The 21,887-nt window shown below is 44.0% G+C and overlaps 1 protein-coding gene across 3 annotated transcripts in view; it reads left to right on the plus strand.

Annotated features, from left to right (window-relative positions):
• The window catches only part of LOC134356709 (E3 ubiquitin-protein ligase RNF123), a 435,173-nt gene that overhangs the window by 89,970 nt on the left and 323,316 nt on the right, over positions 1–21,887 (plus strand). For all 3 annotated transcript variants that reach the window (XM_063067762.1, XM_063067763.1, XM_063067761.1), the window contains 6 exons: positions 1,462–1,587; positions 4,486–4,600; positions 5,128–5,232; positions 7,999–8,124; positions 8,635–8,727; positions 9,168–9,241. In XM_063067762.1, the coding sequence (XP_062923832.1) occupies positions 1,462–1,587; positions 4,486–4,600; positions 5,128–5,232; positions 7,999–8,124; positions 8,635–8,727; positions 9,168–9,241 (639 nt within the window). The remainder of the gene's footprint in view (positions 1–1,461; positions 1,588–4,485; positions 4,601–5,127; positions 5,233–7,998; positions 8,125–8,634; positions 8,728–9,167; positions 9,242–21,887) is intronic.

Below are 21,887 nucleotides of genomic sequence, written 5' to 3' on the forward strand. Positions count from 1 at the left end.
GCTCACTGTTTTCCTGTCTCTTTGTTCTCCATCGATTTTCCCCCCAGGCATCATCGACTCCTGACCTCATTCCAAGTCCAGTCCGTCCTGCATTCTATGACTTCCCCGTTCTGGCATCTTCTCTGTCCATCTTCTGCCAAACAAAAGACCGTGAAACCTTATCTTGGGCACACAAGAAAGAGAAACACCTCCCCTCATTGGCCAGCGCACATTCCAAAGGCCCCATTATCTCTCGTCATAACCCAAACACTGCGCTACAGAGAAACAGTTACATTAGCAGTGAAACCTTTCCCAGGTCCTTACTTAAGTTTTAATGAGACATTGATAGGATGCAGAGATGAACTGAGAAATGGGAGATGGAGTTCAATCCAGAAAAGTGTGAAGTGATATTGCTTGGAAGGCAGAGTGCAGGGTTCCAAGGAGTTAGAGGAACAGAGGGATCTTGGGGTCTACATCCATAGATCCCTCAATGTCGTTAAGAAGGCATATTAGTCTTCATTAGTCAGTGGATTGAGTTCAAGACTCGTGAGGTAATATTGCAACTTTATAAAAGCCTGGTGAGACCGCAATTGGAATATTGAGTTCAATTCTGGTGTTCTAATTTATAGAAGAGATGTGGCAGCTTTAGAGAGGGTGCAGCGGAGATTTATCAGGATGCTGAGTGGATTGGAAAGCATATTTATTGAGGAAAGGTTGAGTGAGTTAGAACTTTTCTGTTTGGAGCGAAGGGGAATGAGAGATGACTTGATAGAGGTGCATAAGATAATGAGGCATAAATAGATTGGATAGCCAGTGCCTTTTTCCCAGGGCAGAAATGGCTAATGCCAGACGGCATAATTTTTGGATGATTGGAGGAAAGTATAAGGGGTGATGTCAGAGGTAGGATTTTTACACAGAGAATGGTGGGTGTGAGGAACACTCTGCCTGGGGTGATAAAGGCAGATACATTAGGAATAGTTAAAAGACTCTTAGATAAGCACATGGATGGAAGGAAAATGGAGGACTATGTGAGAGGGAAGGATTGGACTAATCTTGGAGTAAGTTTAAAGGGCGACTCAATATCGTGGGGTGAAAGGCTTGTATTATGCTGTAGTATTCTATATTCAATTCTTCTCACTCTGGTTGTTCTTCCTCTACCCTCCACTCTGCTCCGTTTCTCCCAGATGCTCCTTCCCGTGATATATTCTCACCTTCCACAACTTTACTCTGTTACTGACGTATCTAACTTCAATTTTAAACCAGCCAATGTGTTTGTCTAGGTCACCATTGTGGTGGGTATTGGAATACAGGTTACCATTTTAACCTTTTGAGCATTGCTGTGGAAATTTTGTTTGCTTTATTTTTCTGAAGTGTACTGCAACTTTGTGTAATTCATAACTGTAGACCACGACAGCAAGTTATGCTAGTCAGATGGAATCAATGGCGTCCCACTGAGAATAATCAGTGTTTTTCCTTTTCCAGAAATGGAATATCGTTGGGAACTGCGTTTGAAGACATAAGATCAGGCCCTGGTGTAGCCTACTTCCCAGCAATCAGCTTATCCTTCAAAGAGTCAGTGGCTTTCAACTTTGGCAGCCGGCCTATTCGATATCCTTTTTAGGTTGTCCAACACAGGTGTAGAACCCATATTATTGGTAACTATGTGGAATGTGACAACTGAATCTCTTCTTGCTGCTAGCCTTAGGTCCCACACCACCAGGTTCAGGAGGAGTGGGGGTTTTTGATGATGGGGAGGGCTTTTTCTGTGATCTGATGGGTTGTATCCACCACTTCTTGTGGGTTTTTCTGTTCTTGGAGTTGATGTTTCCATGCCAGGACATAATGCATCCAGTCAGGATACTCTTCACTGTACATCCATAGAAGTTTGGCCAGGTTTTAGATGACATGCAGAATCTGTGCAGACTTCTGAGACAGTAGAGGCATAGTCTCGCCTTCTTTGTAATGGCACATGCTTGCTGGAGCCAAGACAGAACCTCTGAAATGATACTGACCCTCTGCACCTTCAATCCCCTAAAGATGACTGGCATGTAGACCTCTGGTTTCTTCCTCAATAATCAGCTCCTTGGTTTTGCTGACATTGAGAGTTTATTTATGTGGCAGTATTCAACCAGATTTTCAATCTCTCTCCTATATGCCAGTTCGGACCAGAGAGAGGTGTACAAATCAGTGCAACTTCAAAGTTCCTCATTTCTGTAATTCAAGGTCAAAGTTGAATTTGTTGCCATGTGCACAGGCGCGACGAAAAACATATCTGCAGCAGCACCACAGGCACAGAGCATCAGATAAGCAGCATTCGCAAAATGCAAATTCAACATCAATTTGTTAACAGGAATAATTTATGGCAAAGTGATTAGAGTGGTCATAGTATTGCTGAAGTTTAGTGATTAACGTTATGCTAGTTGGTTTGAGAACTGAATGCCTGATGGGGTGTAGCTGTTCTTGAACTTGGGACTTCAGGCTTCTGTACCTCCTGCCCGATGGTAGCTAGGAGAAGGTGGTATGATCCAGGTGATGGAGATCTTTGATAGATCTTCCTTCCTTGACGCAGTGCCTCCTGTGGATCCTACAGATGGTGGGAGGGATGTGCTTGTGATGTATTGGGCAGAGTCTACTACACGCTATAACTTCTTGTGTTCCTGCACATTTGAATGGCTTGCAACACACCATAATGTAAAACATTCAGGGTGCTTTCAGCAGTGCGTCCATTGAAGTGTATTAGTATTCAGTGACAAGCTGAATCATCTTAACCTCCTAAGGATCAGAATCAGGTTTAATGTCACCAGCATATGTCTTCAAATTTGTTGTAATGTGGCAGCAGTACAATGCAATATATAATGATAAAACATGTAAATTGCCATTAGTATATATATTTAACAAGCTAAATAAACAGTGCAAAAAGAGAAAAAAAAGTAGTGAGGTAGTATTCATGGGTTCATTGTCCATTCAGAAATCTGATATTAGAAGGAAAGAAGCTATACCCGAATTGTTGGGTGTGTGCCTTCAGGCTTCTGTACCTCCTCCCTGATGGTAGCAATGAGAAGAGGGCATGTCCTGGGTGATGGGGGTCCCTAATGATGCATGCCATGCTTTTGAGGCACTGCTCCTTGACGATGTCCAGGATGCTGGAGAGACTAGTGCCCATGATGGAGCTGTCTGAGTTCACAACTTTCTGCAGCTTACTTCAGTCCGGTGAAGTGGGCCCCCCCACCAATACCAAGTGGTGATGTAATCAGTTAGAATGCCCTCCACGGTACATCTGTAGAAATTTGCAAATGTCTTTGGTGACATACCAAATCTTCTCAAACTCCTAATGAAATATAGTCGCTGTCGTGCCTTCTTTGTAATTGCATCGATATGCTGGGCCCAGGATAGATCCTCAGCATTGTTGACACCCAGAACTTGAAGTTGCTCATCCTTTCTACTTCTGATCCCTTGATGAGGACTGGTCTGTGTTCCCTTGTCTTACCCGTTTTTGAAGTCCACAATCTATTTATTTGTCTTTCTGATGTTGAGTGCAAGGTTATTGCTGCGACACCACTCAACTAGCTGATCTATCTCGCTCCTTTATGCCTTCTTGTCACCATCTGAAACTCTGCCATCAATAGTTGTATCATCACCAAATTTATAGATGGTATTTGAACTGTGTCTAGTCATGTAGACATGGGTGTAGAGTCAGTAGAGTGGTGGTCAGGCACACATGCTTGAGGTGTGCCTGTGTTGATTATCAGAGAGGTGGAGGTGTTATTTCCAATTTGCACAGACTGTGATCTTCTAGTGAGGAAGTCACGGATTGATTTGCAGAGCGAGGTACAGAGGCCCAAGTTTTCGATCAGACCTGTAGGAATGATTGTGTTAAATGCTGAGCTGTGAACAATAAACTGCATCCTGACACAAGTATTAATATTGTCCAGTGGTCCAAGGCCACATGAAGAGCCATGGAGGTTGTATCCACTGTCGACGTATTGTGGTGATAGGCAAAGTGCAGTGGGTCCAGGTCCCTGCTCAAGCAGGAATTGACTCTGACCATAACCAATCTACTCATGTGAGTGCTACTGGATGACAGTCATTAAGACAGCCCTCACCCTGCTCTTCTCGAACACTGGCATGATTGTAAAATAAAGATGCTGGTGCAATTTCCTTGTGCTGAGTTCAAGACATGTCACCTGATATGTTAAAACTGTTGACTCCACTGTCAATGCCCAATGTAGAATGGCATATGTTTGTCTTCCTTCTCCATCCAAGAATTAATAATCAGCTCTTTGGTTTTGCTGAGGTTGTCCGATAGGTTATTTTTGTGGCAGTTCTCAACCATTTGTTGCTTGGGTTAACTAACTCATTGCTCTTGAGATTGCGTACTAATCCAGATACAGCAAGTTGAGATTGCATTGTGTCCCACTGGTTCTACCATCAATATTGCCAGCAGCCTGCGGTTTGCCATTTACTGTTTGAACAGATTGACATTGTTTTCTTTTAACTTATTCGCACATACCCAATGGAAGGCTATCGCCCCATGCAGGACCCACCAGAGGCAGATCTTGTGAAGGCACACAAGCTCTTGGGGTACCTGAAGAATGTGTTCACAATCGGCTTAGACATCCAAGTAAGGAAATTGGTTTTACCTCATTAATATTTTGCTTAATTACCACTGCGAGCCATGATTATTCATTATTGGAAAGGCAGTGTGTTAGGTGTGGGAATGGATATTATGATATCTCGCCTGTGTTTGAATGCACTATGCATAATCCTTAGTGGAGGATTTGGTAAATCTTCCTGGTGCTAGTCTGTGTTTGCAAAAGGGCTTCACATTTACGTTCCATACTCTTTTGACTTAGTGTGTTAGATTTGTAACCTGGAGGTAGCCAAGGGAAAATTAAGTTTGAGAAAATAATTGGGTATATTGCCAGCCTGTGAGCAGTTACTACTCTTCATTCATTTACAGGATCTGGGCTTTGATAGAAAGACCATCATTATTGCTCATCTGTAGTTGCTGTTGAGAATATGGTAGTGACTTGGAGGGGAGTAAATGCTTGGGAGATGCTCAGTATAGGATTGCTGCAGAGCACCTAGCAGCCAGTACATCATGGAGCAACAGCGGAGGAGGTGATAACATTACTCATTTATTTAAAGGAAGGAAAGCTGATGGAGAAGGACCCTGCATCGTGGCAAGCTGAGGGAGAACCGACTGTGCTTGTTACTCTTGCACACATCTTTAACTACTTCGCACCCCTAATGGCAAGTACCAGACCACTCAGTTAGGAATTCATAGCTGCAAAACGTGTTGGAGAGAGTTGATAACCCATGGATGACCAAGGTCAACCATACTGACTCTAGCATGATATGCTGAAGGACAATATCTCCAGATTTCAGAGACACCCAGAGAACCTGCCTCCACAGATGTCAGTCTTAGTGTCAATCAGGCATTACACTATATTTTCATCAAATGTTAAAGTAATGTGTAGTGATCTTTGAGTGAAGATGATTTTGACATATAATCATAGTATAGAATAGAACATTACGGTACATTACAGCCCCTTTGACCCAAGATGTTGTGCTGAGTTTTTAATCTACAGTGTAAGATTAATTTTAACCCTTCCCTCCTACATAATCCTCGATTTTTCAATCGTTCATGTACCTATCTAAGAATCTCTTAAAAGAATCTCGGCATGTATCTACCGAGTGTTCCATGCACCCACCACACTCTGTGCAAAAAAAAAACTTATCTCTGACATCCTCCAATCACCTTAAAATTCCACCCCCCGCCCCCCACCATTTCCACCCTGGGATTATTTTCTGCAATTATGTTACATAAATACTAAATAATCTGCAGATGCTGGGGTCAAAGCAACACTCACAACACGCTGGAGAAACTCAGCAGGTCGGGCAGCATCCGTGGAAACGATGAGTGGATGTTTCGGGCTGGAACCCTTCGTCAGGACTGTAGGAGAAGGGGGCAGAGGCCCTATAAAGAAGGTGGGGGGAGGGTGGGAGGGAGAAGGCTGGTAGGTTCCAGGTGAAAAACCAGTAAGGGGAAAGATAAAGGGGTGGGGGAAGGGAGGCAGGGAGGTGATAGGCAGGAAAGGTGAAGAAAGAATAGGGGAAAACACAATGGGTAGTAGAAGGAGACGGGACCATGAGGGAGGTGGTAGGCAGCTGGGGGAGGGGGCAGAGTGACATAGGGATGGGGGAAGGGAGGGGGAGGGAATTACCGGAAGTTGGAGAATTCTATGTTCATACCAAGGGGCCGGAGACTACCTAGACGGTATATGAGGTGTTGCTCCTCCAACCTGAGTTTAGCCTCATCATGGCAGTAGAGGAGGCCATGTATGGACATATCTGAATGGGAGTGGGAAGCAGAGTTGAAGTGGGTGGCTACTGGGAGATCCTGTCTGTTCTGGCGGACGGAGCGGAGGTGCTTGACAAAGTGGTCCCCCAATCTGCGTCGGGTTTCACCAATGTAGAGGAGGCCGCACTGGGAGCACCGGATGCAATAGATGACCCCAACAGACTCACAAGTCAAGTGTTGCATCACCTGGAAGGACTGTTTGGGGCCCTGAATGGTGGCAAGAGAGGAGGTGTAGGGACAGGTGTAGCACTTGCGCTTACAGGGATAAGTGCCGGGTGGGAGATCCGTGGGGAGGGACGTGTGGACCAGGGAATCGCGGAGGGTCCGATCCCTGCGGAAGGCGGAGAGGGGTGGAGAGGGAAAGATGTGCTTAGTGGTGGGGTCCTGTTGAAGATGGCGGAAATTGCGGAGGATAATGTGTTGGACCTGGAGGCTAGTGGGGTGGTAGGTGAGGACAAGGGGAACTCTGTCCCTGTTGTGGCGGGAGGATGGGGTGAGAGCCGAAGTGCAGGAAATGGAGGAGATGCGGGTGAGGGCATCATTGATGACAGCAGAAGGGAAACCACGATCCTTAAAGAAAGAGGACATTTGAGATGTCCTGGAACGGAAATCCTCATCCTCGGAGCAGGTGCGGCGGAGACGGAAGAACTGGGAATAGGGAATGGCATTTTTGCATGTGGCGGGATGGGAAGAGGTAGTTAAGAGAGTCAGTGGGCTTGTAGAAGATGGTAGTGGACAGTCTGTCTCCAGAGATGAGACCGAGAGATCGAGAAAGGGGAGAGAAGTGTCCAAGATAGACCAAGTGAATTTGAGGGCTGGGTGGAAGTTAGAAGTAAAGTTGATGAAATTGACGAGCTCAGCATGGGTGCAGGAAGCAGCACCAAAGTAGTCGTCAAGGTACCGAAGGAAAAGTTGGGGAGCAGTACCAGAATACGTTTGGAACACAGACTGTTCCACATAACCAACAAGGAGGCAGGCATAGCTAGGGCCCATGCGAGTTCCCATAGCTACACCCTTGGTGTGAAGAAAGTGGGAAGAGCCAAAAGAGAAGTTATTGAGTGTGAGAACCAGTTCTGCCAACTGGAGGAGGGTAGTGGTGGTGGGGAACTGGTGAGGTCTATTATCCAGAAAGTAGCGGAGGGCTTTGAGGCCTTCTTCGTGGGGAATGGAGGTGTATAGGGATTGGACATCCATAGTGAAAATGAAGTGATTGGGACCGGGGAACTGGAAGTTATTGAAGAGGTGGAGGGCATGGGATATATCCCGGATGTAGGTAGGGAGAGACTGAACCATGGGTGACAAAATGGAGTCCAGGTAGGCAGATACAAGTCTTTATAGGGCTTCTGCCCCTTTCCCCAACAGTCCTGACGAAGGGTTCCGGCCCAAAACGTCGACTCATTGTTTCCACGACCTGCTGAGTTCCTCCAGCGTGTTGTGAGTATGTTATATAAATTATTCTTGCCATTTTTCACTGTTGATTCTTGTTTTTCTATCCCCACTTTGGCTACTGATTTCTTACTTTGCCATCTCTATCCTCTCTGTATCTGTCATTGTTGTCTCTGGAAGTACTTTCACAACCGACAGCAGATTTTCATAGTACTGACAAGGTTACAGGTGTTTTCTCTCTTTAATTCATATTTTCTTGTTATAAACAGTGCAAAGTTTACCTTGTGGAAGAAGTGCTGATGTCCTATTTTCTGACTATGCTGGAGAGAGGTGGGTCAATAGATGAGCACCCATTGATCCAACGCTTGCTGGACCTGATGTGGCTTCTTATGGAGGTGAGTGTGAATAATGAAAGACTTATCAAATGGTTCAAACAAAAGTTGGGAGGGAAGATGGGATGGGTGTATGGAGCAGAGTGGAATACAGCTTGTCCATTTTGTTGCACTAAGTGCACAGATTTCTGGCCTCTGTTGGATTAATGCAGAGTATTAAATTTCACTCACCATGGGGATATATGCACCTATCATTAGTAAATTGCCTTGTTTGTATCTGCTGTTCTCTATGAGATCAGTGTACCAGTCTGTTTGTATCTGTGTTGTTCTATCTAATTAGTGGTTTGACCAGTCTGTATTTGAATCATGTAGTGTACTGCTAGGTCTGTACTGCTGCTTTTTCATTGGCTATTGGTTCTCCTGAGACTGTATTGTGTCTTAACTACGATTAAGTTAATAGACTGTATTTGGGCTCTTTCAAGAGGTAAATCATTGTGATGTATTTTATTCATCATCACCTTTCTTGTTTGTTGCCTGGGCCCAGTTTTGAGTATACTTCATCATCTGTTGCAGGACTATGAAGTACAGGAGTGTTTGAAACAGCTGATGATGTCACTACTTCGTGCCTACAGGTTTTCTCCAATTATTCCTGACCTAGGGCTGCAGGTGAGGCAATACCATCTGAGCTTAATAGGACACTACTTATTGCATTGACTGTGAATGTAGGAATGAAAAGGCTTGCATGGTTTATTCTTGCAAATAGCTTTTTTATTATGAATAAAGTTTATTTTGATATAAAAAGAACCTTGGTGTACTAACAACACACATCAAAGTTGCTGGTGAACGCAGCAGGCCAGGCAGCATCTCTAGGAAGAGGTACAGTCGACGTTTCAGGCCGAGACCCTTCGTCAGGACTAACGTTAGTTCGTTAGTCCTGACGAAGGGTCTTGGCCTGAAACGTCGACTGTACCTCTTCCTAGAGATGCTGCCTGGCCTGCTGCGTTCACCAGCAACTTTGATGTGTGTTGGTTGAATTTCCAGCATCTGCAGAATTCCTGTTGTTTGCGCTTGGTGTACTAACTTTCTTCATTTGTATTTCTTTTCAGATTCACTACTTGCGCCTTACCATAGCTATTCTGAAGCACGAGAAAACCAGGAAATATTTGCTCAGCAATGTCTTATATCCTTTCAACATCTCCTGTAGTTAATAAGTGTTAGGCTAGAACCTCTGCTCAATTATCCCATGATGTGATGTCTAATTGTTCTAGCGGAAGTTTACCTTGTATTCAGGCCTTTGCTCATGTTATAATGGCAAATAGAAGGTGTACATTATCATTGCCTGTTTTTTCAGGAAATGTTTGACTACTCTCCAATGAAGTGGCTACAGTATGTATTGGATTAGGTCCATTCAAACCTGAGAGGATTTGGTGGTCTTGATTGTGAGTGACATAATGTTTCTGCATTGCCATGCAACTGCTGCTGGGATTTGGGTCTGTCAAGGATGGGGGAGAAATTGTCTTCCATTGATTCCTCAATATTATTCACTGCAACTGTTGATCACTGAAAGTACTGCAGCTTCCCATCAGAAGTTATGCTTAGAAAAAAATGAAAATGTATTCCTGTTTCAGAATGTGAGTGTCGTTAGCAAGGTAAGCGTTTATCGCCCATCTGCAATTGCCCCAGAGAAGACAGTGACCTGTCACCTCAAACGGTTATGGTTCTGGAGAAGTGTTTCCACAGTACTCTTGGGTAAGGAGTTCTTAAATTGAGATCTAATAACATTGAAGGTTCTGCGGTATAGCGTCAATAGATGGAAATGTGAGTAAACGCAGGATTATAAATGGATTGGTTAGATGTGATTTATTATTTGTTTATTTTTAAACTTGTTGACAGCCCACTTCTCTCCATGGCGGTGGGGGTAGGGTAGCACAGTAGTGTAGAGGCTGTTGTTTTTAAGGGTGTTCTCATGCACTTACTATTCTTTACCTGTTTCAAGTTCCTGGGTGTCAAGATCTCTGAGGATCTAACCTGGTCCCAACACATCGATGTAGTCATAAAGAAAGCAAGACAACGGCTATTAGAAGTTTGAAGAGATTTGACATGTCAACAAATGCACTCAAAAACTGCTATAGTTGTACTGTGGAGAGCATTCTGACAAACTGCATCACTGTCTGATATGGAGGGGCTACTGCACAGGACTGAAAGAAGCTGAAGAAGGTTGTAAATCTAGTCAACTCCATCTTGAGTACTAGCCTACAAAGTACCCAGGACATCTTCAGGGAGCGGTGTCTCAGAAAGGCAGCTTCCATATTAAGGACCTCCGGCACCCAGGGCATGCCCTTTTCTCAATGTTGCCATCGGTTAGAAGATACAGAAGCCTGAAGGCACACTCAGCGATTCAGGAATAGCTTCTTCCCCTCTGCCATCCGATTCCTAAATGGGCTGAATCTTTGGACACTACCTCACTTTTTTAAAATATATAATATTTCTGTTTTTGCACTTTAAAAAAATCTATTCAATATGCATATACCGTAATTGATTTACTTATTATTTCTTTTTACTCTGCTAGATTATGTATTGCATTGAACTGCTGTTGCTAAGTTAACAAATTTCATGTCACATGCTGGTGATAATAAACCTGATTCTGATACCTTTCTGGTGACTGAAGCAGGTGATTTAGGAGTTGCTTAGATGAGTAACTGAATTGCATTTTATAGATCGATTATTCTGCATCTGCAGTATATCAGTGTTGGAGGAAATTAATGTTCGAGTTGGTAAACTGGTTTATTATTGTTAGGTATACAGAGGGACAGTGAAAGACTTTTCTCGCAGATCAATTCATTGCAATAGTGTACTGAGTTAAAGCAATAACAAATTGGAAAATAAAGGATTATGGTTACAGAGAAAGTGCAGGCAGACAATATGGTGCAAGGTCATAACGAGGTAGATTGTAAGCTCAGGAGTTCATCTCATTGTAACTGTCCAATAGTCTTGTGCAAGGGGATAGATGCCATCCTTGAGCCTGGTGGTATGTCCATTCAGATTTTTGTATCTTTTGCCCATTGGGAATGGGGGAGAAGAGAGTATTCTAGCGTGGGTAGCAAACTATCATCAAATTGTCTCCTGCAGAATCAGAGGAGCCAACAAGCTCAGTCAATGTTACATCACCATCAAGAACACTTACCATGTCAAAAGATAAGAAAGGAGATCACCTGGCTGTAAATCTGCTCTTCTGGTGAGGGCAGTGGAGGAGCATTTACAGGATGCTTTGAATTGGTCAACTGGACTGTATTCAGGGATGCACCTTTGGATTTGAATCAATCTACCACAATCGTCATTGACTTCATAAAGACCTGTGTGGATGAGAGTGTGCTGCCTTCTTGATGGCGAGATTGGTGGTGTCAAGACTGCTGATCCAGAACCTTACATGTCCGTGTACGACCTACAGAAGGCCAGTGTGAAAACAAACGAGCGATTCACAATCAGATGCATAACAGCTGTGAGTGTATACATGCTGTTACTTCCTTATTCATACTTTGAAAGAGAGAATACACTATGCCTGTACAAATCCCCACTGTGATCTCTGTCTCAGAGGCCAACATCAGAACATCCTTCAAAAAGGAGAATCCTTGTCAGGCCCTGATGGTGTACCCGGAAAGGTACTGAAAACCTGGGCTGATGAATTGGCTGGTGTTCAGGGACATCTTCAACCTCTCATTGCTGCAATTCCATTTACTTCAAAAGAGAAGAGCAGGGTGAGCTGCCTCAGTGACTATTGGCCTGTATCACTCACATCTGTTGTGATGAAGCGCTTTGAGAGTTTGGTCACAGCTAGTATTAACCCCTGCCTGAGCAATGACCTGGGGTCTTTGCAGTTTGCCTGCTGCCACATCAATTTTACAATAGACAATAGGTGTTATCTCACTGGCTCTTCATTCTGCCGGGGACCACCTGGGTAGCAGCAAATTGTGTCAGGCTGTTGTTTGTTGATTCGAGTTCAGCTCTCAACACCATCATCTCATCAGTACTCATTAGACGCTTCAAAAGCTGGGCCTCTGCAAATAGATCCTCGACTTCTTATCAGGAGACTACAGTCAGTGCAGACTAGTAATAAAATCTCCTTGCTGATAATCAACACTGAAGTGTTTAATCCAACTATAGAACACGAAACAGAACAGTTCAGCATATACAGGCCCTTCGGCCCACGATATTATGTTGACCTTATAATCTACTTCCAAGATCAATGTAATGCTTCCCTCTCAATACTTTCTTTTTCATTCATGTGCCATTTCTTTACCCTCTCTGACTGTATGGTTAGGCACAGCTCACAGACTCCACTGTTACAATAATTTCAGGTCGGAGAAAGGAGAAACACAGGAGGTAGATCGGCTGGCTGAGTTGTGTTGCAGCAACAACCTCGCACTCAACGTCAGCGAGATCAAGGAATTGATTGTGGATTTCAAGAAGGAGAAGTTGGACGAACACACACCAATCCTCACTGAGGGTGAGCAACTTCAAGTTTCTGTGTATCAGCATCTCAGAGGATCTGTCTTTGGCCAACACATTGATACAGTTATGAAGAAGGCATGCCAGTGGCTCTACTTCATTAGGAGTTTGAGGAGATTCAGTATGTTACCAAACACTCCTGCAAATTTCTGTAGATATATGGTGGAGAGCTTCTGTCTGGTTGCATCATAATCTGATATGGACCCTGCAGTGCACAGGAGCGCAGGAGGTTGCCGAGGATTGTGGACTCAGCCAGCTCCATCATGGACACAACCCTCCCCACCATCGAGGACATCTTCAAGAGGCAGTGCCTCAATGAGGTGGCATCTATCATGAAAGACCCTTAACATCTAGGACATATCCTCTTCATATTACTAGCAGGAGATACAAGAGCCCAAAGACTTAAACTGTGGCCAGTCCAGTTGAATGGCTGGTCAATGGCAGACTTCCAGTCTGTTGCTGGGGTCTCAACAATGGCACTGAATCTCAAGAGTAGATGGTAGCTTCTAAGTTAAGATGGATATTGTCTAGAACTTAAGTGGTCTTCCTCTGTAACTTACTACATATCAGCCTGTGCTTTAGTGTTGCCTAGAATCTAGATCATGCTGTATGGCTACACATACTAAGAAAGTTTAGCGTATGAGTAGTGCGTAGCAGTCTAGCGGTTAGCGCAATGCTATTACAGCTTGGGGCATTGGAGATCAGAGCTCAGTCCCAGCCTCCTTCATAAGGAGCCTCTGTATGTCCTCCCTGTGGAATGTGTGGGTGTTGTCTGCTTGTTCCAGTTTCCTCCCACAGTCCAATGATGAATCGGGTAGGTTAATTGGTCATTGTAAATTGTCCCGTGATTAGGTTAGGGTTAATTGGGGGGTTGCTGGCGGTGTGGCTTGACGGGTCGGAAGGCCTTATTCCACGCTGTATCTCTATATAAATAAGTAAATAAAATTTAACATTGTGCAACCAACAAACATCCCCATTTTTAACGTTGTGGTAGAAGTAAGGTCATGGCTAAGAAATTATTTCCAAAACCATATTGTAGCCAAACATTCGTACATCAACCAGTCTTAGAGTTTTTAAAGCAAATTAACAGGAAAGTGATTGAAGGCAAAGTAGTGGATGTTGTCTACGTGGACTTCAGTTCGACATTTGACAAGGTCCCACATGGGAGGCTGGTCAGAAAGATTCAGGATGAGGTAGTAAATTGGATTAGACATTGACTTTGTGCGAGAAGCCAGAGAGTAGTGGTGAGGCCTTACCTGGAGTACTGTGAACAGTTTTGGGCCCCTTGTTTAAGAAAGGATGTGCTGACATTTGAGAGGGTTCAGAGAAAGATTCTGGAAATGAAAGATTTATCACATGAGCAACGATTGAAGGCTCTGGGCTTGTCATCGCTGGAATTTAGAAGAATGAGGGGTGATCTCATTGAAAGCTATCAAATGTCGGAAGGCCTAGATAGAGAGAATGTAAAGAGGATGCTTACTTTGGTGGGGGAGTCTAGGACCAGAGCTCACACTCTCAAAATAGAGGGACGTCCATTTAGAATAGAGATGAGAGGGTATTTCTTTAGACAGAATCTGTGGAATTCGTTGCCACAGGCAGCTGTGGAGGCTGGGCCACTGGGTGCAATTAAGGTGGAGGTTGATAGGTTCATGATCAGTCAGGGCATGAAAATTTATTGGGAGAAGGCAGGAGAATGGAGTTGAGAGGAAAATGGATCAGCCATGATGAAATGGCAGAGCAGATTAGATGAGTCAATGGTCTAATTCGGCTGATTTGTCTTATGGTGTCATAGAAATATTAGGAACTGCACTCAGACACGGAGGGGATTGCTTCAACCAATCTTTAATTGTGATACTACGGGGAACTTTTCCCTAAGAGCGGAGTATCAGAGTTCCAAAAACAGCTTCAAGTACGGCTTCCTTTATCCAGTTGAGTACATATTAGTAAGCACTACAAGCAGGAGGTATCTGTTAGTCATCAACTGTTCACGCACTCATGATCACTGCACGTTCCATTGATGAGACAGTGGGATGCAGGCCTTGAGGTTTAAGTCAAAAGAGGAGGACAACACTCACATTCAGTTCTGATACATGACCTTTGTGCGGACACACAATACATTCTGTTGCCCTTTAATCATGATAAGAAGCCGCTCTAGCAGAAGTATGCTGATGTGTGATAAAGAATTACAAAAACAGGGACAGACTGGTGCATTTGGTTCCGCCCCACTCTCGTCTTTCACAGGCTTCAGGCATTTATTCTACTTAGTCCATTTTAACCCTTTGATGCATGAAAATTCCTCCACATATGGTCTTATTTTTATTCCTGCCTTCTCTATAAATTCTGATGCTCTTACAAATCAAGAATTTCTTCACCTCCACATTAAATATACCCAATGACTTGGCCTGCATAGCAATCTGTATAAACGAATTCCACACATTCACCCTACTGTGCCGAAAGGGGTTTCCTTCTATTCTGAGGCTGTGCCCTCAGGGCCTAGACTCTCCCATTATTGGAAACATCTTGGCCATGTCTGCTCTGTGTTACCCTTTCAATATTCACTAGATTTCAGTGAAATGCCCCTCATTCTTCTAAACTCCAATGGGTACATGCCTAGAGTTATCAAACGCTCCTCACAGGTTAAACCTTTTATTTCTGGGATCACTCCCCTAAGCTTCCTCTGACCCTCTGCAATGCCAGCACATGGTTTCTTAGATATGAGGCCTGTAACTGCTCACAATGCATGAAATCCATTCTGAACAAATTTGTCATGATAGTGTAGTGGTGAGTATCATGCTACTGCAGTGTCAACAACTTGGGTTCAGTTCTTGCTAGTGTCTGTAAGGAGTTTGTACGCTGTACCCATAACCAGTTGTATTTTCCCCAGGTGCTCCCTGCTTTCCTCCCACATTCCAAAGACACACAATTCAGGAGGTTAGTTGGTCATGTGAGTGCAATTGGGCGACACGGACTCTTGCGTTCATAAAATCATAAGACATGGGGCAGAATTCGGCTATTCAGCCCATGGAGTCTGCTCCACCATTTCATCATGGATGATCTCAGATCCCACTCAACTCCATGCACCTACCTTTTCCCCAGATCTTTTGATGCCCTGACCGATCAGGAAATTTTCAACTTCCACCTTAAATATATCCATGCACTCGGCCTCCACCACAGTCTGTGGCAGAGCATTCCACAGATTGATTATTCTCTGGCCAAAGAAATTCCTCTTTTGCTTTCATTCAAAAGATACCCTGAAGGTTAACCTCCAGGTTGAGTCGGTGGTGAAGAAGGCGAAAGCAATGTTGGCAATTCGTTTCTAGAGGTATAGAATATAAAAGCAAGGATGTGATGTTGGGGTTCTATAAAACACTCGTGAGACCACACTTGGAATATTGTGTACAGTTTTGGGCTCGTAATTTTAGAAAGGATATACTGATATTGGAGAGGGTTCAGAGAAGATTCACGAGAATGATTCCAGGAATGAAAGGGTTACCATTTGAGGAACGTCTGGCAGCTCTTGGGCTGTATTCCCTGGAGTTCAAGAGAATGAGGGGGGATCTCATAGAAACACTCCAAATGTTAAAAGGCTTGAACAGATTAGATATGACTAAGTTATTTCCCATGGTAGGGGAGTCTAGGACAAGAGGGCACGACTTCAGGATTAAAGGACGTCCATTTAGAACAGAGGTGTGTTGAAATTATTTTAGTCAGAGGGTGGTAAATCTGTGGAATTTGTTGCCACGAGCGGCTGTGGAGGCCAAATCATTGGGTGCATTTAAGACAGAAATAGATAGGTTCCTTTATTAGCCAGGGCATCAAAGGGTATGGGGAGAAGGCAGGGGAGTGGGGATGACTGGAAGAATTGGATCAATCCATGATTGAATATTGGAGCAGACTCGATGGGCCAAATCGCCTACTTCTGCTCTTATATCTTATGGTCTTAAGAAATCAATGGGGCAAAAGTGATTCATAAATGAGCATTCACTACAGATAGTTGCAAAAATGGTGACGATAAACAATGACAAATTAGAAGACAGCTATTTAAAGTTTGTACTAAACATAGCAGAGAGTCAAACAAGCACGTAATGCATTTGCCAACAAATGAATCTAGGAAAATGCTTAATGTTGCATCATCTTCACATTCAAGATGCAGAGTTCTTGGAGATGGCAATGAGCTCTATAAATCAAGTTCAGTCATCATTGCTGGTGGCAAGGAACTGCTTTCCCTTAAACCTCTCCATGCAGTTTGTTCTTAAGGGTATTACTGTTTGCACTGCATGTGAATTCAGCTGCCTCCACAAGATCAGGCTCATAAATGGACCAATTCTTCCCTGAACACAGCATGTAGAATCATACTGTTTTTACAATTTTTTTTTGCCCCCTCCCGTAAAAAACACTTATTTGAGAGAGAACTTTTTAGGTGAACTGCAATCAGCACAAGACATCATTTGTTGTTGACGCAGCATGAGGTGCTTTTTTTAACTCTTTTTTTCAGCAGGCTGTAATTGTGGGCAGGCCATTGTGTGAGTGAATAGTGTTAGTGATTTAGCAGTGGCTCAACAGACTTAGGCGAGAACAAGCTTGGGCAAGCACAGGCAAAGGTTAAGTAAGCTTCTGCGAAGTTTTTTTTGTTAGTACGTAGCTAGTGTACTGAGAATGGAGGTAGTGGTATGTTTTTTGTGTGAAATGTGGGAACTCTGGGAGGGCACAACTTCAGGGTTGAAGGACGTCCATTCAGAACAGAGTTGCGGAGAAATTACTTTAGTCAGAGGGTGGTAAATCTGTGGAATTTGTTTCCATGAATGGCTGTGGAGGCCAAGTCATTGAGTACACTTAAAGCAGAGATAGATATGTTCTTGATTAGCCAGGGCATCAAAGGGTATGGGGCAAAGTTAGGGGAGTGGGGATGACTGTGATCGCGGGGCCATCGCAGCAGGAGGAGGAGCGAGGGGCTTGGGAGAGCGCTGAGTGCTGGGAAGCAGCTGAGGAGCTAAGGTGAGTGTGCTTTAAAAGAAGCGTGGAGGGCAACTGAAGGGTTAAACAGTGTTGATTAGTTGATTAGAGGGAGTAACTACTTGATAACTGGCAGGGACAAATAAAAGGAGGGGTAACTGAAGAGGAGCTCAGGGTTGGAGTGGAGCTTTGAGGCTTTGGCTGGAGAGGCTTTGGCGAGCAGAGGCTGAGGACGAGCTTGCTCCCATTGAGGTAAGGCTGGGTAAATTCCTTTAATTAATTTAATTACCTTAGGAGTAGGTAATGGAGGCAGCAGTTAGGGCAGTCGAGTACTCCGTATGCAGTATGTGGGAAGTCAGGGTCAGCACAATTGTCCCTGATGACTACATCTGTAAAAGATGCATCCAGCTGCAGCTCCTGACAAACCGAGTTAGGGAACTGGAGCTGGATGAACTTCGGATCATTTGTGAGGCAAAGGCAGAAATAGGAGTTTCAGGGAGACAGTCACTCCTAAGTCAGGAGACAGGTAGCTGGGTGACTGTCAGGAGAGGGAAGGGGATTAGACAGAAAGAACCGAGCACCCCTGTGGCCATTCTCATTAACAATAAGTATACTGTTTTAGATACTGTTGGTGGGGATGACCTACCAGGGACAAGTTGTAGTGATTGCGTCTCTGGCATTGACCTCAGCTCAGAAAGGAAGGAGGGAAAAGAGGAGAGCAGTAGTGATAGGGGATTTGATAGTTAGGGGAACAGATAAAAGGTTCTGTGGGAGAGATCGAGAATCCCGGATGGTCTGTTGCACTCCTGGTGCCAGGGTCCGCGATATCTTGGATCGAGTTCTTGGTATTCTCAAGAGGGAGGGTGAGCAGCCAGATGTCGTAGTCCATGTAAGGGCCAATAACGTGGATAGGAAGGAGGAGGAGGTCCTGCAAAAAGAGTTTAGGGAGTTAGGTGCAAAGTTGAAGGACAGGACCTCCAGGGTTGCGATCTCAGGATTGCTACCCATGCCACGTGCTAGTAAGGCTAGAAATAGGAAGATAAGGAGTTGACTAAGGAGATGGTGCAGGAGGGAGGACTTCATGTTTCTGGACATGGGGACTAACATCCTTGCAGGTAGTTTTGCTAGTGCTGCTCCGGGGGGTTTAAACTAGGTTTGCAGGGGGAGGGGAACCAGAGTGTTAGAGCAGATAGTGAGGTGGAGGAGGATAAAGGTCATGCGAGGACTGCATGTATAGACAGAAATCAAAGGTTTGTACGTGATAGAAATGTTCTTAGGTGCATCTATTTCAATGCAATGAGTATTGTAGGTAAGGCAGATGAGTTTAAGGCGTGGATTGGCACGTGGGATTATGACATTATTGCTATTAGTGAGACTTGGTTGCAGGAAGGGCAGGACTGGCAGCTTAATATTCTGGGCTTCCGTTGTTTCAGATGTGATAGAGGGGGCGGGATGAAAGGGGGAGGAATGGCATTACTAGTCAGGGAAAATATCACAGCTGTGTATAGACAGGACAGCCCTGAGGGCTTGTCTACAGAGGCCATATGGGTGGAGCTGAGGAATGGGAAAGGTAATAAGATTGTATTATAGACCACCCAGTAGTCAGAATTGGAGGAGCAAATCTGTAGAGAGATAGCAGACTGATGTAAGAAACAGGAAGTTGTAATAGTAGGAGATTTTAACTTTCCACATATTGACTGGGACTCCCACAGTGTGAAAGAGCTAGATGGCTTGGAGTTTGTCAAATGTATTCAGGAATGTTTTCTAAATCAATATATAGAGGTACCAACGAGAGAGGATGCAATACTTGATCTCCTATTAGGAAACCAGACAGGTCAGATGACAGAAGTATGTGTAGGTGAACATTTTGGGTCCAGTGACCATAATGTCATTAGTTTCAAGTTAACTATGGATAAGGATAGGTCTGGTCCTCGAGTTGAGGTTCTAAATTGGAGAAGGACCAATTTTGTGGAAATGAGAAGGGATCTAGGAAGAGTGGATTGGGTAAGTTGTTTTCTGGCAAGGATGTGTTCAGTAAGTGGAAGGCATTCAGAGGTGAAATTTTGAGAGTGCAGAGTTTGCATGTTCCTGCCAGGATTAAAGGTAAAATTAACAGGCATAGGGAACCTTGGTTTTCAAGGGATATTGGCAATCTGGTTAAGAAAAAGAGGGAGGTGTGTAGCAGGTATAGGCAACAAAGAACAAATGAGGTACTTAAAGAGTATAGAAAATGTAAGAAGGTACTAAAGAAGGAAATCAGGAAGGCAAAAAGAAGACATGAGGTTGCTTTGGCAGATAATGTGAAGATAAACCCAAAGGGTTTCTACAAGTATATTAAAAGGATAGTAAGGGACAAAATTGGTCCCCTAGAAGATCAAAGTGTGGGGAGCCTCGCGAGATGGGGGAGATCTTAAACAGTTTTTTTGCATCAGTATTTACTCAGGAAATTGGCATATCGTATATGGAAGGAAGGGAAACAAGCAGCAGTGTCATGGAACATATAGAGATTGAAGAGGAGGAGGTGATTGCTGCCTTACAGCGAATAAAGGTAGATAAATCCCGTGGGCCTGACATGATATTTCCTCGGACCTTGAGAGAGACTAGTGTAGAAGTTGCAGGGGCCCCAGCAGAAATATTTAAAATGTCCTTAGCCATGGATGTGGTGCCGGAGGATTGGAGGGTAGCTCGTGTTGCTCTGTTTGTTTAAAAAAGGCTCCAAAATTAAACCAGGTAATTACCGGCCGGTAAGCCTGGCATCAGTAGTAGGTAAATTATTGGAAGGTGTTCTGAGAGATCAGATATACAAGTATTTGGACAGCCAAGGGCTGATTAAGGATAGTTAGCATGGCTTTGTGAGTGGTAGATCATGTTTAACGAATCTTGTAGAGTTTTTCGAGGAGGTAACCGAGAAAGTAGATGAAGGAAAGGCTGTGGATGTTGTCTAAATGGACTTTAGTAAGGCCTTTGACAAGGTCCCACATGGGAGGTTAGTTCAGAAGGTTCAGACACTAGGTATCCGTGGAGAGGTTGTAAACTGGATTTGAAATTGGCTGTGTGGGAGAAGACGGAGAGTGGTAGTGGATGATTGCTTCTCAGACTGGAGGCCTGTGACTAGTGGTGTGCCTCAGGGATCTGTGTTGAGACCATTGTTTGTTGTCAATATCAATGATCTAGATGATAATGTGGTAAATTGGATCTGCGAGTTTGCTGATGACACTAAGATTGGAGGCGTTGTGGACAGCGAGGAAGGCTTTCAAAGCTTGCAGAGGGATTTGGACCAACTGGAAAAATGGGCCAGCAAATAGCAGATGGAATTTAATGCAGACAAATGTGAGGCATTGCATTTTGGAAGGACAAATCAAGGTACGACATGAACAGTAAATGGTAGGGCACCGAGGAGTGCGGAGGAACAAAGGGATCTGGGAGTTCAGATACATAATTCCCTGAAAGTGGCGTCACAGGTAGACAGGGTTGTAAAGAAGGCTTTTGGCATCCTGGTATTCATAAATCAAAGTATTGAGTATAAGAGGGGATGTTATGGTGAGGTTGTATAAGACATTGGTGAAGCCAAATTTGGAGTATTGTGTGCAGTTCTGGTCACCTAACTATAGGAAGGATATCAGTAAGATTGAAAGAGTGCAGAGGAGATTTACTAGGATGTTGCCGGGTCTTCAGGAGTTGAGTTACAGGGAAAGATTGAACAGGTTAAGACTTTATTCCTTGGAGCGTAGAAGAATGAGGGGGGGATTTGATAGAGCTTTACAAAATTATGAGGGGTGTAGACAGAGTAAATGTGAATAGGCTCTTTCCACTTAGATTAGGAGAGATAAATATGAGAGGACATGGCTTTAGGGTGAAAGGGGAAAGGTTTAGGGGGAACATCGGGGGAACTTCTTCACTCAGAGCATGGTGGGAGTGTGAAACGAGCTGCCATCTGATATGGTAAATGTGAGCTCGCTCTTAAGGTTTAAGAATAAATTGGATAGATACATGGATGGGAGAGGTCTGGAGGGTTATGGACTGGGTGCAGGTCAATGGGACTAGTGGAATAAAGTTTCGGCACAGACTAGAAAGGCCGAATGGCCTGTATTCTGTGCTGTAGTGTTCTATAGTTCTATGGACTGGAAGGATTGGATCAGCCCATGATTGAATGGCAGAGCAGACTTGATGGGCTGAATAGCCTACTTCTGCTCCTATATCTTATGGTCTTATGATTTTCCAAATCCCCTTGCATATTGAAGTCCCCCATTACAATTGTATCATTACTCATTACATGCCTTTTGCAGCTCCCTTTGCAATCTCAACCCCACATCTTGGCTACTAATTGGAGGCCTATATATGATTTCCATAACTTTTTTTTTACCCTT

Source organism: Mobula hypostoma, chromosome 15 (assembly GCF_963921235.1).
Source record: "Mobula hypostoma chromosome 15, sMobHyp1.1, whole genome shotgun sequence".
Lineage (NCBI taxonomy): Eukaryota > Metazoa > Chordata > Chondrichthyes > Myliobatiformes > Myliobatidae > Mobula > Mobula hypostoma.